Raw genomic sequence first — 17939 nt, 5'->3', positions numbered from 1 at the left:
GTACAGTGGAAACCCAGTTACATAGATACTAGAAAGACTGCAAGCATACATTTCAGGCATATTTACCCCATGTACAAGTGCATCAGGTGTAATACTGAAAGACATACCCGATATATTGAGACAATGACAGAGTACATCAGGTCTCGGTGTTTAGTGGGCACATTAAAAAAAATGACAGTTATGCTTTATGAATTTCGTTTTTAAACATACATTTTTTGATACATACCGGTAGTTTGCAGATAAGCAATCCACCAAACATGATTTTCAGAAGAGTTCTGCTATATGCTTACTAACAGAAGTTACACCTTGTTGAAATGGGGTTTTTAATGGAGCGGTCATGTTTTTGCCCACCATGCTGTGATCAATAAGGCTAAGGCCTCATGTCCACGGGGACAGATACGCAGCAGGTGTCCTGCACGCCTGATCCGCGCACCACAGGGATGCATTGGACACCCGCACGTAATTAAATACCTGCGGATGTCATTTTCCCTTCAGGCGCGGATTGCGTGTGCGGGAAAACACCTGCAGCATGCTCCATTTTATTGCGGGTCTCCCGTGGGGACGGCTCGCGTAGGTTTCTATTGAAGCCTATGGAAGCCGTCCTAAATCCGCGACACACCCGCGGGAGCACGGGAGAGCAGGAGCTCAAAAAAAAAAAAAGAGTGCACGGCGCATGCGCGCGCCACGCTGCTGGCGTGCCGAGCACATCCGCCGGGCCGAAGAAAGAAGATCCGGCCTCAACGGAGGGAAGATTTGCAGCGTCCGGACAGATAAGTATATCTTCTTTTTAGGCCTCATGTCTGCGGGAAAGGAGGGACCCGCTGCGGGATTCTGCATGAAGAATCCGCGGCGGGCCTGATTTTCCCCGTGGACATGAGGCCTTAGGGGTTTTGAAACTCGCATGCTGCCGGGGTATAACGTTATGTGCGGATACATTTCATCATGATGCTTTAACGAATATATAAATAAAGGAGAAGATTGTTTTAGGAGCTGGTCTGGTATTTCTTTATTTCTGGACTCGCAGCGGGACTTCGCCTTGGAAAGACTCTGGCTGGTTACTGGTTTGCTATTAAGGAGCGGTGAGCACTTAATATCTTTTTTTACTGTGAATATGCCTGTATGACAGATCTAATAAAAAAGCAAGCAAATATAGCATTTTCACTTAAAATTAAAACATCACCTGCAAGTACAATTAGTCTTAAGATTGAAACCATCCGCCTAATACTCATCTTGCACCAAGACATTAGCAGGATATGCTTTAAAAGGGAACTTGTCAGGTCCTTTATGCTGCCCTACCTGCAGGCAGCACAGTATAGTGACAGACATGCGGATTTCAGCAGCTTATCACTTATATGGAACCGTGCAGCAGTTTTTTTTGTTACAAATACGGCACATGGCCCAAGGGAAGTCTGTGGATGCTCACTGATATTCATGCATGCACACTCTGCCCACCCTCCCCTCCCTGCAGTTGCTGATTGACAGATCGGTCCATATACACAGTAATAATTTAAAACCTACATAAAGCTCACATGGTGTTCTGAATAACGTTGCGTGATTTACTTATGGTCTATTGGGTGTTTACCATTTCTTATAAACAATTCCTGTTTAAGGCGTACCTGAGTTTTCAGGTATCTTTTCAGAATAAGCTGCCAAGTGTGTGTACATGAGGAATAGTATTTTGGATTTTTCCTTATTTTCCCCTGTGCAGGCTGTATATCTGATTCTCCATCTTCCCAGGAATGGTGAGAGGAGCTGCTGCTGTGCTACGTGTGCTGTGTTCTATACACTGTACACAGAAAACTACAGAGATCTTACTTTCTAAATGTCTATCACACACACATGGATATTACCTCACCATACAGGAGTGTACAGAGTTAGGGTCCTTTTACATACAACAAGTGCCGGGCAAACGATGCCTGACACTCGTCTCTGTGATGCTCGCTCTGCACAGGAGCAAGCATCTCTGGATCGCTCACAGAGTGGCAAACAGTGAGGCGGGGCGGCTGCAGGAGAGTTCTCTCTAGAGATGAGCGAGTATACTCGGTAAAGGCAATTGCTCGAGCGAGCATTGCCTTTATTGAGTACCTGCCTGCTCGAGATGAAAGGTTCGGGTGCTGGCGCGGGGGAGCGGTGAGTAGCGGCTGTCAGCAGGAGGAGGCTGGGGGGAGAGAGGGAGAGAGAGATCTCCCCTCCGTTCCGCTCCGCTCTCCCCTGCAGCTCCCTGCCCGCCGCCGGCACCCGAGCCTTCAGTCTTGAGCGGGCAGATACTCGATAAAGGCAATGCTCACTCAAGCAATTGCCTTTAGCGAGTATACTTGCTCATCTCTAGTTCTCTCCCCGTTCTCCCCCTGCCCCACTCCATTTACTGTAAGCAGCAGCAATTTAGTACTGAACGGCTGCTACTTACACAGAATGACAGTCACTCATTTTTTAAGCTGCTTAAAAGATGATCGGCTGGACGATTCTTGTCCACTCGTTCAGTTTAAGCATGTTTTTACACGAGATGATTATCATTCAAAACCCTGAGGGAGAACAATAATAATTATCATGTGTATAAGGGCTTTCAGCAGTGTACGTGTATACATATAAACAGCAGAAGATCTCACCATTAGCTGTGCTGCAGCTCTCTTGTGTGTCTCTCCCTTCTCCTCCTCTCTGCATACAGATCAATGAGCAGGATGACTCACACCCTGTTCTAGGGTCCGCTGTCCAGACAGTGGACAGCCAGCTAGGGAGAAGGGAGACAGCATTTTCGAGGAATTTAGATGGAAAAAATAGATCATTTATAAAAATAGATAATTGATACTGGAAATGACCCACTTATTGCACAGTGTATTATGTATTAAATTAGTGTAATAGCCTGTAAGCAATTTATTTTAGTTGAAATTAGTAATTAAGGTATTATCTTTGAGGCGACACTTGGTTACTTGATGCTTGTGTAATTCAATGTTGGTATTGAATAATTGTGAGAATATACCTGCTAATAGAAGTTGACAGGTCACTTGTATCTATGTTCAGTAAAGATCAAATGTGGAAGCTGCTGGCATGCTAAATTAAACATGATATGCGCAGGCATCTGCCAGACCTACAGTATTGGATTTTTACTGTAGAGGTTAAAAGGATTAATATCTTGGCTTTTAATTCAACACCCACTTGTTGCATGGCACTTAGAAGAGATGGTGTTTCTTTCTTCAACTAAATTAATACTCTGTATAAATTTAAGGAAGAACTGCCGCAGGAGAGAGTTTAGACGCTGAATCTCAGAAGCCATATATGAAGCAAAAGGGACTGTTCAGATCTTGTTTTTCCTTATGTCCTGCTGTTACATTGGGCTTTACGGCTAAAGTCCTGAAAGCAGAAACCTTGGATGTAACCTAAAAGGAACCATTCACTGTCATTGATGAAATCTGCTGAAATGGAAACCAATAGGTCTCCATTTTGACAAGCTCCCATTCATTCCCAGCATTTTATGTTGGGAAGAATATCATGGTGTATTACTACAAGGAGCAGGACTTAAGGCCGATTAAGACATAACGATTATCGCTCAAAAGATTTTGTGCGATAATCGTTGTCTGCATTTACAGACACTGCTTGAGCGATCACCTTGCGCTCCGAGCGGGTGATGCAGAAGACAAGTGGGTCCGCTTGTCTTCTGCATTCAGCTGTTGTCTACTCGGAGCGCCCAGCTGTTACACAGCAGAGCGCCCCGAGCTGGGTATGAAGAACACATACCCCGCCTGTGTCCAGGGAGTGGGATACAGCTGAAACAATAGTATCAGCTGTATCCTGCTGTGAATTCCTGATAAGGCTGATCATTGTCTCTCAGCATGCTGAAAAACAACGATCAGCGACTGGTTAACGAAAACTGTATGATGTAAGTGCAGTTATACACAACGATTATTGCTCAAAAGACGGCTTTTGAGCGAATTTTGTGCGATAATTGTTGTGTCTAAATGGGCCTTTAAAGTTCAATTACACTTTCAAAAGGGTAAGACAATATAGAAGGTTTAACATTAATAATTTATTCAAATTAAGTGATAATTAAGCATAGTGGTGAATAATTGTCCTACTTTTGTAAATTATTATATCTATACACAAAGGATAATATCTATATACAAACCATAAAGGTTGCAGCTTACATCACATCACAGTGTATAAAGATTGCTTAGCTTGAGGAAGAACCCTCAGAGAGGTTTGAAAACTCGCTATAACATCATGAATTTTTGTTAGCCATTAAAAGGTATCAAATCTACAAGATTACTTGGTTTCTCTTGCTAGGAGCAATCACATAAAGATTGCTTATAGTTACATCACATCATTAGCAACACATTATTAGCTAAGAGGTTACAGCTTACATGTTACCAGGAACATCACTGGGAAGTCAACTCTGAAATAGCAACCCTGGGAAGCTAAGCAGTGCTAAGACAGAGTATCTTCTCCAGTAGACCAACAGGCATGAAATGTCCTCATCCCATCACCAAAGGTTCCACTCACTTCTAGGGGTTTGACAAATATAACATGTCCTCATTCTGTCTCCAAAGCTACCCAAAGCTTTCAATGCTTCCAATTTGACTTGAGATTATTCTAATACAGATGACCACATGCCTGCATTCCAACAGGTGATCATATGTCTATATTTCAAAGTCTTCTAAACAGAAAAGTGCCAGCACATTCCTGTTTGAAGCGGAGATCAAACAGCTACACATGGTCATAAATGTTGACTCCTCTTTGTCTTTATGCAAACCTAAAATACCTCCTCCCAGAAATAAACATGACTTTCTACCCAAGATAAGATACTTCTCAAAAGTTAATCATGTTGACTTCCCCTCTTTGGGTATGCAGATTTGATTGGTTTAAGGCCCATTTACAGGGAGCGATGATCGTTCAAATATTGCTAAAAAGCGGTTGTTTGAGCGATCATCGTCGCGTCTAAACACGCGGCCATCGTGCACTGCTAGCTGATCATTAAATTGAGGCCAACCTAAAAATCGTTATGCGGTCTTATGAGGAGTTTTCCACGGGTAGTTCTGATAGCATTGTTTCCCGTCGGAGAACAAAAGAGCTGAAAGCAGATAAGAGCCCTTTGGCTATTAACTGTATTCAGCTTAAGGCTTCATTTGCACGCTAAATAGCTATTATTAGCTGAGTAGCTACTTAATAGTTTATCCAAAATGACCGTTTGAGCGATCTTTGAGCAATCATCACGCCGTGTAAATTGGTCTGTACACATAAACCTATTTACTTGGTTCTCTGTCCAAAACAATGATAGTTCAGTATATTCTGGTCAAAGACTCAAAATTGAAATTAAAATGGCTGAATAAAATTTAAATAATCATACATTCAGTATTTTCCTGAGACGTGGTAGATGTTTTCTGCCATGTATTTTTACGCAAAAAAACGTTGTGGCCAGATGCTAGCTGAAATAGGGAAATATTAAATGCACTCCCAATACTGGAGAGGCAGAATAAAGATATTAGCCAAAGCAGGAGAAGAAAATTCAGGTCGGGGATTGGCTGAGGTCAGAATACAGGAAAAAAACAGGTCACAGAGCAGTAGGCAATAGCAAGGTTAGGCACCAAGTAAACTAAGAAAGGGTAAATCATGAGAAGAGTCAGAGGTGAAGCCAGGAGAAGAGTCCAAGACAGCAATCCACGATAGTAATAGAGTAATGGAGGCTTTACACAGGATTACCGACATCCAATTAATTACTCAAAAGAGCCAATGCAAACAACAGTCATTCCATATAAACACAGCCCCCAACAGGGGGGTGATTAGTGATAATTCGCATACAAATCGCTAATTGTTTTGTTTCAGCTCACATCAAAAACAGTCACTGATCAAAAGTCAACTGGTATAAAGTAATAGTTGTACACATTTGAATCACATGTGAACAAATTTCCTGAAGATGCTTCCTACGAACGATATCTTGGCAAACTAATGAACAATAAATGCTCTGCAGCGACTTTTCTGAGCAGCTATCTGAAAGACAGTTGCTCAATGTAAAGGTACCCTTATTCCAGGAGTGCACAATGTGGGGCCCAGGGACCACATGCGGCCCGCAATGCCTTTCTGTGTGGCCCCAATCATCTGGACACATAAATATCTATGCATGGCTGCTCACATGTAGTTTCCATGTCAGGGTAAAGAGGAGCGGCACATAACAGGGCAATAAGTATTTAAAAGCAAGACATGCTCTGGGAAATAAAAACAGAAAAAAACAAAGAAAAAGGAGAGGACTCACCTGGTGTAAACAGCCTTCCTCCTGGCAGGCCATCACCCTTGCAGTCCAGAAGGGTATAACCGTACAAACAACAACACTTCGTCTCTAGAACATCCCAAGAGGAGAGTGCATTCTAGAGATGGCCTAAGATTTCTGGAAGACTCGGTCATAAAGGCAGAAAGATGTAGAAAACAAAATTAAATAAAATCCAGCACTCATAGTGTTTAGTTATCAGTGGTATGATCCAATCGGTAAACTTAGAGGGGGGTTCTGGAAATTGCCCTAACCCTCCTGGTGTCCAGGAATACCAAACTATTATAGGTGTTCTCTGAAAACCCAAAGCTTGATCTAGCAATGTGTAATTAAAAATAATTTTTTTATAATAAACAAATTTTAAAAAGTAAAAGAACAGTGCAACGCATTTCGGAGGTATAGTTCTCCTTTCTGAAGCACAAGTTCATTACAGGTGAAGCATCTGGTCAGGTATATATAGTTTATATCCTCTATTTGGTGGTAATGTGGGGGGAGGGTGACAATAATTAGATTTGTAGTGAATGTGCGTGTTTACGAATAGAATAGCGCAGGTATAAACACCACATCCCAAACATGCAGACCAAACTGCTATATGGAGGAGCTGTATGTAGCAGTTTGGCTGTCTGCATGTTTGGGATGTGGTGTTTATACCTGCCCTCTTGTATCAGTATATCAGTAAGTATATGAACACTTTCTGTGATTTTTTTTTTTTACGGTTTGTTTATATTTTACTTTTTTATAATTTTGCGTGTTTACGAACAATTATAGCGCCCATTACAGGCGTGTGCTCCAGCAAAAGGACCAAATATGAGCGGGCATTCCAATGACCAGAAATAGCATGCTGCCATTAGTAATGTACGCCCCTGGGGTACGATACAGTGTTGTATTTTGTACGTATGGCCTGTGTGCTTTATGACGGACGTGGAAAAATAAATTCAGCCAGAACCCTGTTATAAAAGGTCCCAACAAAGTGGCCTTTGTTCTCCACAGGGTGAAAGTGAGTGCACTAAAATCAACATATGGGGTCAGTGCTCCTAGGGTTGGGGTATCTGTAATAATGGGTATCTCATCATGCATGCCTTCCTAAGAATAAAGTCATACAGCCATATACATTTCTGTAATTAAATAACTTCAGTAATTTTTCTCCACAGGGTCCAGGAAAAGCCGGGACTGACTTTGCACTTGATTGTGGTTCAGGAATTGGAAGAGTGAGCAAGCATGTTCTCTTACAATATTTTAATAACATTGAGCTGGTGGATATGACAGAACCCTTCTTAGAAGAAGCCCAAAACTATTTGGCAGAGGAAGCAGATCGAGTTGAAACACTCTATTGCTACTGTCTACAGGACTTCATACCTCCTGCCAGAAAGTATGATGTAATCTGGATGCAATGGGTTTCAGGTTAGTGTCTATATATATATACATATATGTATATATATGGTATCAATATATATCCATACATATGGTATCCATATATAACGTGATATAAAAAGGTACACTCTTTTGAATACTGCTGTAAAAAATATTGTTTTCTACGTCTTCTATGTTTGCTTATTTCTCACGTGTTTCCGACCTTCGAACAAAATGTTATTGCTTAGAGTGAAAAAATTTTGTTGCCAACCTTTTCATTTTTTCATACTTGCCACCCAAGTGCCGTAATTTCTTATTTCTCTGTTAACATACGCATATGATGGCTTGCTTTTTGCAGGATGAGTTGTTATGGCACCATTTAATGCACCATATACAGTAATATACTGAAAAACCTTTACAATTTTTTGTAGGGTATAAAGAAAAAAAGTTAGAATTTAGCTATGTAATTCCACTTACATGCAGTCCAAGCCTCAAGCAGCACATACACCATCTCAAGTACCCCATTCTAAAATTCACGTAATTATACACAATTCTAGACCATATGCATTAAATCTGCACCACCTGTATAACATTTCGGTCAATCTAATACCCATGTTGAACAGTTTTAATAGTGTACAATAAATTCTATGTACTAGATATAATTGCGATCCTTTATATTTATGTTCCCTAATATAGGCTAAATCTTTTTCCCATTTTTCTTTTACCTTTATTGGGAATTGCTGTAAATAACAAGAAAGCATCTGTCTATATAAGTAGGATATTACACCCTTCATGGCTCCAGAATACCTAAGAAAATTCACCAAAGGGTGTTGAGCTGTAAGCACAGATACTGATCGGAGATGAGCAGCAAATGCATGTCATAACTGAAGAAACTGGAAAAAATAACTATGGGGAACATAATAGAGCTCTCTAAATTGTTCAAAACTATACAATAGACCCCCAGATTGCACCTGTTCCAAAAATATTGCCACTCTCTTCTCCTGCGGTGAAAGTACCTCCAACCAAAAGAGTAACTCTGGCAATTTAGGGTTCCTCCAGTGGGGAATGTATATAGCAAATCCACAATTTAATCGTTAAAACAATAGTCGGATTTAATCCCTTTTTTACCTCTTTCATCCCTCTCTCATTTTAGAAACTAATCTGCCATTCAACCGCACCCCATTTCTCAAAGGGAAAGCCTCCAGACACGCTATCCCTTTGAAGAGGCTCCAACTTAGGCTGGCTGCACACGGCCGGATTTGCATTGCAGAATCCATAGAGGGTATCTGCCTCCGTATTCCGCAGCGAATACCGCCCACAGCATGCTATGGAAAAGTGTTTTTTCCTGTACACCAGTGGAAACCAATTGCAATGGAAGCTGTCTGACCTGCGGCCCTTCCGCAATGACATTGCGGAAAGGTCGCGGTTTCCCGCGTCATCACCTAGCTACAACACGGGAAAAGCAGGGATTTAAAGAAAAAGAAAACCTGTACTGCACATGTCTGACGGCTCGCCATGCAGACCATCCACAGTACAGAAAAAAGAAGAATGTCAGGTACATGCAGATGCCGGCTAGGCACAGAGTCGGATTCCACTGCCGGCTACCGTATGTGGATTCCGACCCGGTCATGTGCAGCCGGCCTTATTTCTAGCATTTGAATTCCTTCACTGCTTGTAATTGCGTACGTTTCAATAAATAATCCATCGGTAAGAGATCTAAAGGAAGAATCACAGATTTTCCCCAGTTAATAGTGAGACCCAACATCTTACCAAACATGTAAAAAATGGACATAATAGAACTCATTGAGCTATTCACATCCTCTGTATATAACAACAGATCATCTGTATATAGTGAGATATGTTACTCAATTTCTACATACTGCAATCCAACTATATCAGGTGATTGCCTTATTAAACCAGCCAGGGGCTTGATTGCCAAGGCCAAAGACAAGAGAAGACAAGGAACACCCCCGCCTTCTCTACCTCGTTAACACCATCTGTCCAGAGATATGAACATTTACCCTCACTCTTGCCCCTGCAATTGAATAAAGAAGTTTAAGGGCCCATTTACACACAAAGATGATCACTCAAAAGATGGCTTTTAAGCAATCATTTTGCATAAACTACTACTTGGTACTAATGCTAATTAGTAGCTTATTAATGCATGTGTGCCACCAGAAGCTATATTCAGAGAACACAGCATAAAGTCCCTGCTATCAGCTCTTCTACCAAACAATGGATTTTATGCTGAACATACAATCATCATTCGGCAGAAAAGTGAAAGATGGGCACATTTACACGCAATGATTATTGCTCAAAAGATGGCTTTTGAGCAAATTTTGAGCAATAATCGTTGTGTGTAAAAGGGCCTTAACCCAAGCCAAAACCTTCTCACCGGAACCCTTACTGTGAAGAGCAGCCTAAAAAAAAATTTCACTCGAAGATGTCAAAAGTTTTGGCAGTATCAAGTGAAAAGACAGCCATGCTCCCACAAACTCGATGATCCATCTGAGGATTCAGATATAATCTCATGAAATTAATAGCAGTTGATTTGTTTGGCATGAAGCCGGACCGATCCTCCTGTATTAAGTGAGTCATTACTGAAGGTAATCTATTTGCAAGATTTTAACATCAGTGGTCAACAGAGATCAAATTGGATGATAGAAATCAGGAAGAGACAAATCCTTTCCTGGTTTAGGAACCAAAAACAACCATAATATCTCTCATCAAGGGTGGGAGTATACCTTCATGCCATGATTTATTAAACACCGTCAATACAAGTGGCAAAATCTATGGCAGAACAGCCCAAAGACTGTGATACAATTAATCTACTGCTGCCTATCAACAATGCAACTGTAAAGGAACATTCTTAATGTTTTGCTTCTGTTTTTGCTTTTCTTTTAAAGGCCACCTGACAGACAAGGATCTCCTGATATTTCTGCTCCGCTGCAAGAATGCTTTAAAAGACAAGGGCCTTATTTTTCTGAAAGATAATGTAGCAAGGGAAGGCTGCAGAATTGATCCCATTGACAGCAGTTTGATTAGAAACAGTCTCGTTATAAGAAACATCATTGAAAAGACTGGAATGTCCATCATTGCAGAGCAAAGACAGCCGGGTTTTCCAGATCTGTGTGTTCCTATTTGGACATTTGCCATACAGTGAACATTTGTTTTTCTTTGGGCACCAGAACAGCAATTCATTATGAAATCTAAATTTGTCTATTTACTAATTTTCCTTACTAGTAGAAATAAGAATTATTGATTTTTTTGCCAGCCAGTAAATGTTGTTTGATCCTAAAGGACACTAATATATATGGAATTATAATTACAGTGATCGCAATCATTATATCCTTAAACAGCTGATCCCCTTTGGAAACACCAATGATTACGAAGTAGCCTGGAGTGCCAATCTCAGCTGCACTACGCAATTTCGATAGCTCCCTCAGAAGTCACTTTTGAGTTACGCAAATATTGCAGCACAGTGAACTATGCTGTTTTCACAGCTCCCAAACTATGAAACTGCATAGCTCGCTGTGCTACACTGATTCCATAACTACTATTTGGGTGGTTTGGGCGGCCACCCAGGGCCTGAGGCTCTCAGTGGTCCCATGGCCATCCAACCCAACCCACCATCTAAGAGGCTGCTGATCAGCTGTCACAATGAGCAACCTGTACTTGTAACTGGCAACAGCATCATCAATCACAGTGTGGTCTGGCCAGACTTAGCACATCTCCTCCCAATGCAGCAGCATCAATCACAGTGTGGTCTGGCCAGACTTAGCACATCTCCTCCCAATGCAGCAGCATCAATCACAGTGCTGCCCAGCTGGGTATACCTTGATTCCTCTCTTAGTCTCTTTCACATACCCTTCTGAAAGAGGAGATGGAGTGAGGAGTTGGCTGCGCCCGGCAGGACTACACTGTGATTGATGATACTGCAGCCAGTACTCCAGAGCTGTGGAGGGAGAACAGAGGGGCACTATTATTTGTGAAGGGGGAACAAATGGGGCTCTATTACTTTGAGAGGGCACAAAAGGGGCCCTATTATTTGTGGGAGTACAGAGGGGCACAGAAGAGGGTCTATAACTTTGACAGTATATTATTACTTTTTCAGGGCAAGAAGTGGCATTATTACCTTGTGAGGGACATACGAATTTGAATATGAATATGAAATTGTTATTGTATGGAGCATATAGGAGGGCACTATTTCTGTAAGCACAAATTTGGTATTATTTTTTGTGGTGGGCGCTATAGTGGAAGTACTGTGTGAGAATACTATTACTTTGAGTCACAAATGAGGGCACTAATGTATGTTAAACAAAGAAGAGTACTATTGCTATGGAAAAACATTGAGAGGAGGGGATAGCAGCAGGATGAGAAGAATGTGTAGAGACATGTTGTGACTGAAATGGAAGAAAAGGAAAAATAGACATCACCAATCATAAAAGATGCCAGGTGGAGGTAATTGAACTGTAATCAGTATCACTGTGTAGAACTGACTATTATGTTGTGACTGCATTATTCAGAGGTATACTAGTAATTATTAGGAAATTACAGTACCAGTGTTCCTGGTAACACAATGCGCCACACAGCTCTGCTACATGCATGTCACACACAAATAACAGGCTACGTTGCTTTCGCATATGAGCTGAATGTGACTTACGAACTTCAGTAGCTCACTGAGGAGATATGTTGGCTCGCAGTTTTCGCATATGAGCTGCATGTGTTTTACGAACTTCAGCTGGTGGCTGAGGTGAAATCCTGGCTTGTCGCTGAGTCATGTAAGCTGCATTAGCTTCACGGCAGCGTTAAACCCTCTGTGGTGACATGTTTGCACGACAGTGACGGTTTGTTTCAGCACTGGACAACGGTTGACGGTTAGATGAAGGCTGGACTGGTGTTGGCGGCATTAGTGCTTGAGATGACATGAAATCACGTTCAGTAGATCTGAAGGACTATGCTTAAATGTTGTTGGTCAATATGCACCACCAGCTATGTATGTGTACATTTGGGAGGTGTCATTTATTGGAGTCTCCACACTGGGGTGCAGCTGTCTCACAACCAGCTACTAACTGCCAGACTGAGTACTGCTGTATCCATAGCAACTGAAGTAATGGGGGGTTGTGGGGATGTAGTCTGCCCATAATTCCTCATTCAGTCCAGAAGGAGGATAAAGGACCTGTGATGACATCACTGTCATGTAATCAGGGGGCGGAGCTAAGAGCCTGTAACTGACATCATAGGTGCTGTCAAGCTCTGCATGTAACTCACACATCACACACACACACAGATTGATGAACAAGTGGTCGTTAGCTGAGCTTCTGTACCTCAATACCTATATTTATTTTATGACCTGGGTTCTGGTGCTAGGAAAAAATAGTACTGCTAACTAAAGTTATAATGGGTGGGGTGGGTGCCCAAGTTGTGTGAATAGCTTAGGGCCTGTGTTCTACTTAATCTGCCACTGCAAACTTATCAGAGATGGGATCCACGCCCCTTCTCCTCCCTTCCTCTTCTTCCTCCTTTTTTTTCTTCTCTCTTTCTTTTTATTTATATTTTTCATATTAAATGTGACGTTCATATCTGTTTGTTTCTACACAACTGAAGTGACATATTCTACTGTTCATTATTGATAGCATGATATTTGGGCGCAACTTATATTTTGTGAATGTGTGAATGTCATGCCTTAGAGTGCATTCACACAGCCTATCGGTAGTTTTTGTACACGCGTAAATATGCAGCGTATTTGCGCACTTAAAAAAACTCACAAAATCCCATTAATTTAGTGCATAAATACTCAGCAAATATGCAGATTTCCTACACATTTATGCACACCCATTGGTTTCAGTGGGCTCTTACGGTGTGTAATGCGCACCCTAGATAGGACATGTCGTGGGTTTTTTTTACGCGATTAACAGCTTCGTGAAAAATGCGCAGCTATGAATGAACCCACTGAAATCATTTGTCTCCATTCAATACATATTACGAGTGTAAAAAATACACGCATAATGCGCAGCATATTTATGCTCATGTGAATGAGACCTTACTATTTGCCTTCAATAAAAATGATTAAACCAAAAAAATCTGAGATGTGAATAACTATTTAAGTACTGTTCATTTTCATAATCATTTATAACATTCTAAATAATTCCTTCCATCATTAGCATTTTATATTATGTCTGGTTTTAAGTCTTAACATAAACTAAATAGACCATTAACAAGGCTCCGGTGATGATTATTCATTTGTGTACTATAAGATTGCAGATGAGTGTGAATCCTCTATCTATCTATCTATCTATCTGAAGGTAAAGATATATATACACCTTTTTAATATGCATTGGGGCAGATTTACCAAATCTGTCTAAAGCCTTAGTCACACGGGCGTTTTGTGCCGCGATTTGCGGATCGGATACGCATCCGCAAATCGCGTGACCGGGGCCAAAAAATCGCCTGAAAAAACTGCTCCTAGCCGCGTTTCAATAGAAACGGCCCGGAGCTGTCCAGCGCATTGAATTCAATGGAGCCGGCAATACAGCCGGCTCCATTGAAAGCAATGCGCTGCGGGCGATCTCACGATGAATTGTCAGGAAGGGCTTAAATATATAAGCCCTTCCCTGCAATTCATCCAGAAATGTGTAAAAATAAAAAAAAAATATATACTCACCTTGTCCCGGCAGACGGAGTTCAGTGCGGCTGGCCTGCAGTGGGTGTGAAGGGGGTGTGAGTCAGACAGCCCATTGCTGTATTGCCGGCTCCATTGAATTCAATGGGCAAACATCGTTCTTCTCTGCCACAGCTGTTGCAGCTGTGGCAGAGAAGAATGATTTGTCTAGTATATGCTCTCAATGGGGTCGGTGCTGCTGCCGCCGGTCCCATTGAGCGCATATAGAGAAGAGAACAGGAATCGCAGATAAGTGCGATCTGCGATTTCTGTTCTATAATTTATTGGACGAGCGCATAAAAAGAGCTCATGTGTCCGATACCATTGCAAAGGAATGGTTTTATAAAATCGCCGGACGCATGCGCATGCGCAAATCGCACGAAAAAATGCCCATCTGACTAAGGCCTAATAGTGCTAACTAGATTAGACAGTTTGAAAATGTGCCAGTTTAGAACAGTGCCCATACTGGATGGTAAATTTGGTACATCTGTAGACACTTTTTAAACTTTGTTACCAACTATTAGTTTTTGTGCATGATGTAGACCATGCCCTCCTCCCATTGGACTCTCCACAATAAGTGTTGTAAAAGTGTGTAAAACAGTTTTTTGGTGCAATTTGTATTAGTAAAAATGCCCATTGTGTTTTAATTCCTCACCTTTTTTAAGATATTTGTTTGCTGCCAGTTAATGAAAATAGTCCTTTCTACATTCAGAAGCTGCAATCTCCTGCATTCTAGCCTTGCTTTAGGCCGCCTGCAGACGGCGGGGTCGGATCCCGCTTTGAGAATTCTCGCAGCGGGATGCGGACCCTGCAGAGAAATCCCACCCCGGAATTTCCGCCCGTGTGCATGGGTCCATAAGCTGGGGGATTGCTACAACTGAATACAGTCTAGACAGTGCTCTGTGAGATAAACACATCATTGGTTGCTGCTACACATAATGTAATGTTCCGTTTAGACGGGACAACAGTCATCTAAATGACTGCACGAGTGCTGACGTATCCAGAAGGTTGTTAGCGCTAGTGCAGAGTGTTTAGACAGACAAATAACTGCTGGGTTCTTGCCGGCTACTCATTCAGTGCTTCACATTCTATGTGAGGTGCTGAGCGGGTAACATTTACACTCAGCAAGAAGCCAGTGATTCAGCGATAATATTATTATTTAGTTTTTTACTTTTGAACCTGCTCAAGCTCTGATATGTCCTCCTTGAGTACCGATTCCTAAAACTGTGCACAATATTCCATGTGTGGTCTGTCCAGTGACTTATAAAGAAGAACACAATGTTCTCTACATATACCTCTTTTGATGCACCCCTGATCCTATTTGCCTTGGAACAGACTCCATCACTATAGAGTCCTTAAGTATAAGAAACAGTGGTCTGTCTATCACATGATATAATTCTCTTAGTACCTGGGGGTGTATGCCATCAGGACCCGGCGCTTTGTCTATTTTAATATTTTTAAGGCGGCTCTGCACATCCTCCAAGGTTAAACTGATGACATTTAACCCCTTGAGTGGCGGGTTTCCTACCACCCTGTCGTGCCCACCAGGGCAGGTTTTTTAAAATGGTCTAATCATTGAATTTCAACTAGTTTTGCAGTTGCGTCTCAAGAGCCATAACTTTTTCATTTTTCCATTGACATGGCCATATGAGGGCTTGTTTTTTGTGGGACAAGTTGTGATTTTTTAAACAGGGGGGAGGGAAAAAAGAAATGGGGAAAAAAGAAAAAAAGGGGCCATGTCATTAAGGGGTTAAATAATGTATTACCTTCCTTCTCTGGGTCATTACGACGCATGGATACCACATGTGTGATTGTATTTTTGATTTTTTACAAAGTAAAGGGAGACAAGTGTTTTTTTAATTTTTTTAATAATTTTTTTACTTTTTTTTTTTTTTAATTTTTTAAAAAAATTTTATATTTTTTTGTCCCTTTAGGGGACTTCCACAGGGACCCATCAGGACCCCTGATCACATTCCAGGGGTCCGATGGTGACAGCCCTTTACATGCTGCAGTGACAGCCCTTTACATGCTGCAGTCACATAGACTGCAGCATGTAAAGGGTTAACACAGCAGAGATCGGAGGTTTTCTCTGATCTCTGCTGTAAGAGCTAGTACCTAGCTGTCCTCTGACAGCCAAGCACCAGCTCTCCCTGCCACAAAGACCATCGGCTTGCTTCTGACAAGCCGATGGTCTCTATGGCAACCTGTAAACAAAGCAGGACATTGCCGACATGTCGGCAATATCTTCTGCTGGTTTTTCAAAGCCCTTGCTTTGTTCTCTGTGGGTCTGTGCAGGCAGAGCACACTGTCACAGCTTGTGGCATTGTGCTCTGCAGCTCCCATAGTGATACACAGCCCGGAAATCTTCCGGGCTATATCACTATGAGCAGTGGAGCTCGGCCCCGGAACTTTTCCGGGCGTGCCACTCAAGGGGTTAATGGAGAGTTTACTTTATCGCTCTGCATCTCATCTGACATTTCATTTTCCTCTGTGAATACACTGGAGAAAAACTAGTAGATTTGCTTTCTCCTCATCACACTACATTTTTTCTTATATTATTTGTTAAAGGCTCAACACTTTTAGTATTAATCTTTTTACCATTTATATAATTAAAGAACAGTTTAGGATTACTTTTACTATGTCTGGAAATGAATCTCTCTGTAACTTTGCGGTCAGGTCTGTTGGTTAAAATTAAGAGCTTCCCAATTTATATTCGGATAGTTAAAGTCACCCATAATAATTACCTCACTGTGATTTTCTGGTTCATCTATTTTCCTCAGTGATAGATTTTCCGTGGCTTCTGTTATATTTGGTGGCATATAGAAAACCTCTATGATGATTTTAATAGTTTTTCTCTACATGTATCTCTACCCATAGACACTCCAAAAGTTCATCTCTCTTACATTTATCTTCCTGTAGTGTTGACTTTAAACAGAATTTTTACAAAAAGACAAATCCCTTCTCCTGTCCATTTTCTATGATCCCTTCCAAGCAGACTGTAACCCTGTAAGTTCACCAACCAGTCACAGCGGTCGTCCAGATAGGTCTCAGTTATTCGCACTATGTCATAGATTTCCTCCAATATTATTACTTTCAGTTCATCAATCTTATTGGTCAGAGTTCTAACATTAGTGGCCATACAGTTTAGAAATTTTGGTTCCTTTTTTATATTGTATCCCTAATAACTCTTTTGCCACTTCTAACTGTACTAACACTTCCCATCACTCCACTCCCATTTTCATTACTTATTTCCAGGTCACTATCTATACTGTCTTCCCTTCTATCTCTGTGATTGCCCTTCCCCTAGTCCCTAGTTTAAACACTCCTCCAACCTTCTAGCCATCTTTTACTCCAGCACAGCTGCTCCATCCCCATTGAGATGCAGCCAATCCTTATAGTAGAACCTGTAACCAACAGCAAAGTCGGCTCAGTTTTCCAGCAAGCCAAACCCCTTCCTTCACCAACTCTTGAGGTACTTGTTTATCTTCCTAATCTCCGGCTACCTTTTTAGTGTGGCACGTGGTACAGGTAGTATTTAAGAAAATACTAATTTGGGTGTTCTTGCCATTAGCTTAAACCATAGTTCCCTGAAATTATTTAGTTTTTAAGGATCTTCCACCTACCTTTAACTTTGAAATTGGTGCCAATGTGTACCATGGCCACTGGATTCTTACC

The 17939-nt window shown here is 41.5% G+C and overlaps 1 protein-coding gene across 1 annotated transcript in view; it reads left to right on the top strand.

Annotated features, from left to right (window-relative positions):
• The window catches only part of NTMT2 (N-terminal Xaa-Pro-Lys N-methyltransferase 2), a 33232-nt gene extending 19441 nt beyond the window's left edge, over window positions 1–13791 (top strand). Inside the window, exons 3-4 of the mRNA XM_066597057.1 lie at window positions 7405–7654; window positions 10510–13791. Coding sequence (XP_066453154.1) covers window positions 7405–7654; window positions 10510–10766 — 507 coding nt within the window. The 3' untranslated portion in view covers window positions 10767–13791. The remainder of the gene's footprint in view (window positions 1–7404; window positions 7655–10509) is intronic.
• The last annotated feature ends 4148 nt before the right edge of the window (window positions 13792–17939 follow it).

This window comes from Eleutherodactylus coqui, chromosome 3, assembly GCF_035609145.1.
Source record: "Eleutherodactylus coqui strain aEleCoq1 chromosome 3, aEleCoq1.hap1, whole genome shotgun sequence".
Taxonomy (NCBI): Eukaryota; Metazoa; Chordata; class Amphibia; order Anura; family Eleutherodactylidae; genus Eleutherodactylus; species Eleutherodactylus coqui.
The sequence above is the reverse complement of the archived record's forward strand: the minus strand, read 5'-3'. Positions and strand labels throughout refer to the sequence as shown.